This window comes from Mobula hypostoma, chromosome 4, assembly GCF_963921235.1.
Source record: "Mobula hypostoma chromosome 4, sMobHyp1.1, whole genome shotgun sequence".
NCBI classification, from domain to species: Eukaryota; Metazoa; Chordata; class Chondrichthyes; order Myliobatiformes; family Myliobatidae; genus Mobula; species Mobula hypostoma.
Genome location: NC_086100.1, coordinates 98973665 through 98982012, shown reverse-complemented (window position 1 = coordinate 98982012; position 8348 = coordinate 98973665). Strand labels below are relative to the sequence as shown.

Sequence of the window (8348 nt, the reverse complement as noted above, 5' to 3'; positions counted from 1 at the left end):
ACTAACTGTGCTACAAGATCACCTACTTTATTCTGAATACCATGTGCATTCAAGTATAAAACGTTCAGTCCTGTATTCATCACCCTTTTCAATTTTGTCTCCATGTTGCATTTCAACTCATGCACTGACTGCAATTTTGTGCAATCCTCTGCCTATCCTTCCTCACAGCCTCACTAGAAACTCTATTTACTTGTATACCAGCTGCTCCATCCTCAGCCCCATCACTCCAAGTCCCATCCCCCTGCCCTTGGGATTCTCCCTCACCTTATCTGCTGGAGCAACCTCATGCCTTCTTTTAGCCCTCCTGATTTTATTCTGAAGTATTCTCTTGCATTTCTTATACCCCTCATGCAAACTTTAAACTCTCAAAATTTCACTTTTGAAGGCCTCCCACTTACTAAGTACACCTTCGCCATGAGGGTGGAGCTGGCCAAAGTTGACTGGAAAGGTACCCTAGCAGGGATGACAGTGGAACAACAATGGCAGGTATTTCTGGGAATAATACAGAAGGTGCAGGATCGGTTCATTCCAAAGAGGAAGAAAGATTCTAAGGGGAGGAAGGGGCAACCGTGGATGACAAGGGAAGTCAAGGACAGTATAAAAGTAAAGGAGAGGAAGTATAACATAGCAAGGATGAACAGGAAGCCAGAGGATTGGGAGACTTTTAAGGAGCAACAGAAGATAACTAAAAAAGGCAATACAGGGGGAAAAGATGAGGTATGAAGGTAAGCTAGCCAAGAATATAAAGGAGGATAGTAAAAGCTTCTTTAGGTATGTGAAGAGGAAAAAAATTAGTTAAGACCAAAGTTGGGACCTTGAAGACAGAAACAGGTGAAATTATTATGGGGAACAAGGAAATGGCAGACGAGCTGAACAAGTACTTTGGATCTGTCTTCACTCGGGAAGACACAAACAATCTCCTAGATGTAATAGTGGCCAGAGGACCTAGGGTAACGGAGGAACTGAAGGAAATTTGCATCAGGCAGAAAATGGTGGTGGGTAAACTGATGGGACTGAAGACTGATAAATCCCCAGGGCCTGATGGTCTGCATCCCAGGGTACTTAAGGAGGTGGCTCTAGAAATCGTGGAAACATTGGTAATCATTTTCCAATGTTCTATAGATGCAGGATCAGTTCCTGCGGATTGGAGGGTGGCTAATGTTATCGCACTTTTTAAGAAAGGAGGGAGAGAGAAAACGGAATTATAGACCAGTTAGTCTGACATCAGTGGTGGGGAAGATGCTGATATCAATTATAAAAGATGAAATAGCGGCATATTTGGATAGCAGTGGCAGGATAGGTCCAAGTCAGCATGGATTTACGAAGGGGAAATCATGTTTGACTAATCTTCTGGAATTTTTTGAGAATGTAATTATTAAAATGGACATGGGAAAGTCAGTGGATGTAGTGTACCTGAACTCTCAGAAAGCCTTTGATAAAGTCCCACATAGGAGGTTAGTGTGCAAAATTAGAGCAAATGGTATTGGGGGTAGGGTACTGACATGGACAGAAAATTGGTTGGCAGACAGGAAACAAAGAGTAGGGATTAATGGGTCCTTTTCAGAATGGCAGGCAGTGACTAGTAGGGTACCGCAAGGCTCGGTGCTGGGACCGCAGCTATTTACAATATACATTAATGATTTAGATGAAGGGATTAAAAGTAACATTAGCAAATTTGCAGATGACACAAAGCTGGGTGGTAGTGTGAAGTGTGAGGAGGATGTTATGAGAATGCAGAGTGACTTGGACAGGTTGGGTGAGTGGGCAGATGCATGGCAGATGCAGTTTAATGTGGATAAATGTGAGGTTATCGACTTTGGTGGCAAGAACAGGAAGGCAGATTACTGTCTGAATGGTGTCAAGTTAGGAAAAGGGGAAGCACAATGAGATCTAGGTGTCCTTGTTCATCACTCACTGAAGGTAAGCATGCAGGTACAGCAGGGAGTGAAGAAAGCTAATGGCATGTTGGCCTTCATAACAATGGGAGTTGAGTATAGGAGCAAAGAGGTTCTTCTGCAGTTGTACAGGGCCCTGGTGAGACCACACCTGGAGTATTGTGTACAGTTTTGGTCTCCAAATTTGAGGAAGGACATTCTTGCTATTGAGGGAGTGCAGCATAGGTTCACGAGGTTAATTCCCGGGATGGTGAGACTGTCGTATGTTGAAAGATTGGAGCAACTGGGGTTGTATACACTGGAAGTTAGAAGGATGAGAGGGGATCTGATTGAAACATATAAGATTATTAAGGGATTGAACACACTAGAGGCAGGAAACATGTTCCCAATGTTGGGGGAGTCCAGAACCAGAGGCCACAGTTTAAAAATAAGGTGTAGACAATTTAGAACGGAGTTGAGGAAAAACTTTTTCACACAGAGGGTTGTGGTTCTGTGGAATGCTCTGCCTCAGAAGGCAGTGGAGGCCAATTCTCTGGATTCTTTCAAGAAAGAGTTAGATAGAGCTCTTAAAGATAGCAGAGTGAAGGGATATGGGGAGAAGGCAGGGTACTGATTGTGGATGATCCGCCATGATCACAGTGAATGGTGGTGCTGGCTCGAAGGGCTGAGTGGCCTACTCCTGCACCTATTGTCTATTGACCAAGTGTGGCAATAAGGAACGTTAGTTAATGGGCATAAAGAGACCATAAGACCACAGATATAGGAGCATAATTGGGCCATTTAGCCCATCGAGTCTGTTATACTAATTTATCATGGCTGATCCAATTTTCCTCTCAGCACCACCTTCCTGCCTTCTCCCTGTAACCCTTCATGCCCTGACCAATCTAGAATTTATCAACCTCTGCCTTAAGTATACATAAAGTCTTGGCCTCTACTGCTGTCTGTGGCAATGAATTGCACAGATTCACCACTCTCTGCCTAAAGAAATCCCTCCTCATCTCCATTCTAAAAGGACGCCTCTCTGTTCTGAGGCTGCTTCCGCTGGATGTAGTCTCTCCCACCAAGAGGAAAATATTCCGGTGTTGCCATCATAATTCACGTAAAGGAAGGTAATCATTGGGGATTAAATCACCCAGTCACAGGACATTTTGAAGAGTTTCATAAGCACAACTATTAGTTCACAAATAACCTATCAGAATTTGGAAAGTAAGTTTAATGCTGATGATCCGACGATTGTTCACTGTTTTATACATTTTGTGGCTTAGTAAATGCAATAGCCCATGTCTGCATACATTTCAGCCCCAGGCAGTAAGTGCCAATTGATTTTTATTCAGAGATACAGCAGAGTACCAGCTGCTTCCAGCACTGCAAGTCCACACCACTCAATAACACCGGTGTGACCCATTAACCAGTAAGTCTATGGAATGTGGAAGGAAATTAGAGCAAACAGAAGAAACCCATGTGGAACAGGGAGAACATACAAACTCTATGGCAGACAGGAGCAGAAATCAAAGCCGGGCCACTGGCACTGTAATGGTGCTAGCCACAATTCTACTTATATATTCATTATGGTCACAAGTAATATTCCTGCCTCCAGAGTGCCGGGCAATGGCCCTTTCCAACCAAAGAGTCTCTCACTTCCATTATCAATTGTTTTACCATTGTCAAGTTTCCTGTCAACAACGTCCTGGGGATTAGGGAATAGCCATACAAATACTGTTGCTACAAGAACTGGTCTAGGGCTAGGTATCCTGTAGTGAGGGATTCCTCTCCTACACCCAAAACTTTTTCTACCATCCTCAAGGAAAACAGCAGAATATCCTCCACTTCTCCAGACAAGTGCAATTCCAAGAACACTCAAGGATCTTGATACTATCTCGGACAAAGAAGCCATTACCTCCACTACTGTCAGCCAAAGGCTGAGGGAGCACCATCTTAAAACAGCGCTGCTGTTGCTCACTGAACGATGGCAAGGCTGTGGGAGTAGCTTCACCAGAAAGGGGACTGTGGTTCAAGAAGGCACTTCATTAATAAGTTGTCAAGTACTGTAATGAAGAATGGATGATAAGTGTTAGGTAGATCCTGTAAAAATTAATCAAATAAACCTGATGTAATGATCAGGTCATTTATGCTAGATTTATTAGCTAAAATACAATATCAGCTTGACATCACTATTTCAAGTAGTGTCTTATTTTTGTCAACACCCTCTTCAGAAAACAGATAAACACTAAATATTTGATTCAGGGAGTGAACTAATTACTAATTATGGTTCTGAAAAATCTCTGTCCTACTGATGACGAAAAAGACTGCCAGATTATCACTTATGCTGTTATTTTCAGTCATTTACTCAGCTTTATGGTGGACATCTGAACAAAGAACATACAAGTTGGGTGCCTAACTAAATTCCATGTTTTATTTACTCAAAGTGGTTTATTGACTTTGGAAACTGTTGACCTTTGGAATTCAACAAAGCATCATAGGATTTCAAGAATCTCGACAAGACCTACAGTAAATGGCAAATGATCAACAGTGTCCTGGAAGTATGGGTAAACAGGTTTCCCAGTAACACTGACAGTTAGTAATTCTGTAGGGATGAAATGAAAGGGAGAGAAAGCCTTTGGTGAAAGATGAGAGCTGCACAGGTCTTTGGTTTGTTTGTATGCTTCATTTTATTTGACTGGGTAAGTTGTCCTTCTGAATAACTCCTATAGATAGAGATACAATGCAGAGAGCCTATGGGCTGTGATTTCGACATTCTCCAGAGTAATAAAGTTCCAAATATGTGGCAAACAAAGGCAGCTGTAGAATATAAATCTGCTCCCATTCTTCTTCAGATTTACTTTTATTTCTAGCATGTGAACAATTATTCAGATAACAGTCAGGTAAAATCATTCTATTAAAGAGCTGTCCTGTATTCCTTTGCAGATTGGACCTTCTGGTTTGGGAAATACTGAATGATATGAATTTGGAGGATTGAGTAAATCTTTGAAGAAATAATAATTCTTGGAGTTTGAATTGTCAAACATTACCATGTAGAACGACAACAATTGTCATGATCTCTAGTGATGTAAACCGGAAAACAAAGTAGTAATTAGTCTAGTCAGGTCTTATAGAAATTTCCACACGAACACTGAAAAGGTGGGAAAATCAGGTTCAAGCTGGTTCTCATGTGAGATGGATACAAAACCCAAAGTAGATTCTCAATAGCTGGGCTGCTGACCAAGCACCATACATCTGTGTCCTGGTATGAAGCCAGAACTGTAAACTGAGTCCTTCCTGTGCAACTTCCTACCACTGCATTACAATTCATACTTCAGGATATCGAACGCTGATACAATGCTCCTTATTCACTTCCTATGATGTAATTGGTAGTCTATCCACCAATTTCACTTCTCTAGTTATCTGAATTCAGGACACACTCTAGTACTTCATTTCTTTCTATATATTTGAAATCAGTGGTTCTATAATATGCAGACATCTGCTCCATCAAATTACCTCCTAGGAGATGAAGATGAGTGCCTACCCCTTTTACATAAATGTTAATATTTCAAAATATTTATTTCTCACACGGATAGCGGTATACTGAGTTTGAACCAATGGAATAGAGCAAATTTTTAATAAAATTTGCTTGTCTTCATTTCACAACTGTAAAACTGTGTAGAATAGTATATATTTTTATTAATTCATAAATACATTGCTCTTTGTTTACTTAATTGAATCCTGCTGAATGAAATGCTTGTGATTCTACCCTGCACTTGTAAAATGATTGCTCCCTTTTGGCTTCTTACAACAAACATACAACTGTAGATTCAGTCAGAGGCCAGCCTCACACCTGGTGGAGCACAACCTGGGAAGATGGTTGATGTACAATCTGAATGCACAGAGAAGTGGCTAATTTGCACTGATGATGATTGGGTAGGTAGTACAGTCATTGGCTTATCTTTAGTGAAGATTTATTTTATTTTCAGGAAGTAAAATAATATAATTGTACATTATTACAATAGGGCTCTAAGTGTCCATCTGGATGCAGAATGCAAAGGTTAATAGATGTTAAGGATCAACAAAATGATGAGCGGATACAAGAGCTAAAACACATGCTGAAGAACTATTCTAAAACATTTGGGAGTACTCACGTTACTGTGACCAAAGTTGTCAATAGAATCAGACAGTCTCTGGATGGACTGGGAGGTCAGTACCTGCTGTGGTTATGGTTACTCAAGACCATTTTATATTCACAGAATCATTAAGACATTGGGTCTGCACAGATTTTCATCTGAAAATTATCTTACTATCTCACTGGAGATATTAAAATATTGATTTTTGATGATTTTATAAACTACTTACTAAACAGCCTCATATTCAGCTGGATTTAGATTTTTTTTTTAACATACGGCTAAGATTTTATTTAAAACCTGTTAGAGTTATTCCAATTTTTATTTCTGTTTTACTTTTTTAGAGTTTGGAGACACTTATTATCAGTTAGTGGATGATATGAATAGCAAATTGATCAACTTGATGAACAAAATCAATAATCAAAGTGTCAAATTGAGGATCCTGAAGAAGAGCGTACTAGAACAACTTAGAAGTATCACAAGACTTGAGGTAACACAGCTATTATTTTGAAATTGCAAGTTATTTTTCATCCTAATTATTAAAGACATTTATCTCATAAAGCATAGAAAATAGAACAGGCCCACTAATCCACCATGACTGTGCGGAGCATAGTAAAAATTTAAGTAAAACCCTTTTGCCTGCACGTGGTCCATATCCCTCCATTCCCTGCCTGCATACGTGCCTGTCTACACGTCTATGCTTCTGACAACTGGTAATGCAACCCTGGCACCTAACACTGTAAAAAGATACCTTGCATATCTCCATTAAGCATTTCCCTTCTCACATTAAACCCATGTCCTATTTGACACCTCCATCCTGAGAATAAAACTTTGTCTAACTTCATGATCCATGCTTCCCATCATTTATGTACTTAATAATTTTTACATAAAAAATAAAATTCTGAATGATTAATACGTTAATTAACTATTGTTTGGATCTGAATATATTTGACAAATATTTGTGAGATGATGTATGATCTTGGCATTTTCTCATGAAATGGGTTAGGGTAAAATTCAAATAACAATGGGTACTTGATGATTGGCATGGATTCAGTGATCTAGAGAACCTGCTACTCTCTCTGTTTGTTCCTATATGTCTCTGGTCGCACAGAGCTTCATTCAGAGATAACATTATTGTATTAAAGCATAGACACAGGCTCTTCAGCCTATTGAATCCATGATAGCCATTAATAGTCACCTTTGATTATACAAAAATCTGACTCATTAGGATTGCTCACACCACCAGGTTCAGGAACAGTCACTACCCCTCAACCATCAGACTCTTGAACAAAAGTGGATAACTACACTCAAGTTCACTTGCCCCATCATTGAAATGTTCCCACAACCAATGAACTTACTTTCAAGGACTCTTCACCTGATGTTCTATTTATGTATTTATATTTGCATGTGAACAGTTTGTTGTTTTCTGCACCCTGGTTGATCTTTCATTCATCTTGTTATAGTTACTATTCTATAGATTTGTTGAGTGTGCCCACAAGAAATGAATCTCAGGGTTAGATGGTGACATGTATGTGCTTTGATAGTAAAATGTACCTTGAACTTTGATGAAGCAGGCTCTTCCCCTTTTATGGTATCACCTATGCCCTATATATCAACGAGTTGGTCCTGAGTTGGTTTTCATTGCATTGTTCTGATGGGGAAGAATCAGAGTCAGTCACAGAACAAAAATATACATTTCTGGAAGAAAAGAGATCATGAATATCTTAGATTAAGTTCCTGCATTAGGACTGACTTGGTGAGTTCTTCTAGAAATGTTGTTCTAGACTTGCTCCAGATTTGTAAATCCTTTTGTCTACAAGGTGTCATAAGGCGGTGGCTGGGAACGGACCCAAGTGCAGACACAGACACTGAAGTACCAGGGACAGGACTAGGATACAGGGCGAGGGCAAGGACATGGACAGAAAAACTGGGAATCTGGAACAGGACTGGACAAGAGAGCTAGGAGCCCGGGCTTGGACTCTGAGCTAGAGACTGGACAAGGACACAGAACCCCAGAGCTAGGCAAGGATGAGGCTTGGCAGGAGGCAGGAGGCTGGAGTCTTCAGGCTTGAGGCTAGAGACTAGAGGCGAGGCGAGGCGAGGCTTGGCAGGAGGCAGGAGGCTGGAGTCTTCAGGCTTGAGGCTTGAGACTAGAGGCGAGGCTTGGCAGGAGGCAGGAGTCTTCAGGCTTGAGGCTAGAGGCTAGAGACTAGAGGCGAGGCTTGGCAGGAGGCAGGAGGCTGGAGTCTTCAGGCTTGAGGATAGAGAATAGAGGCAAGAGGCTGGAGGCAACTCCTGGGCAGGGCGTGGATCACCACCCGACAGAGGCGAGGGACAGGAG

General features: G+C 41.0%; 1 protein-coding gene across 2 annotated transcripts in view; it reads left to right on the top strand.

Moving 5' to 3' along the window:
* The first annotated feature begins 4439 nt into the window (after positions 1-4439).
* fga (fibrinogen alpha chain) overlaps positions 4440-8348 on the top strand; it is a 31003-nt gene continuing 27094 nt past the window's right edge. For both annotated transcript variants that reach the window (XM_063046259.1, XM_063046258.1), the window contains exons 1-4: positions 4440-4576; positions 5703-5810; positions 5900-6083; positions 6352-6497. In XM_063046259.1, the coding sequence (XP_062902329.1) occupies positions 4523-4576; positions 5703-5810; positions 5900-6083; positions 6352-6497 (492 nt within the window). In that variant the 5' untranslated portion in view covers positions 4440-4522. The remainder of the gene's footprint in view (positions 4577-5702; positions 5811-5899; positions 6084-6351; positions 6498-8348) is intronic.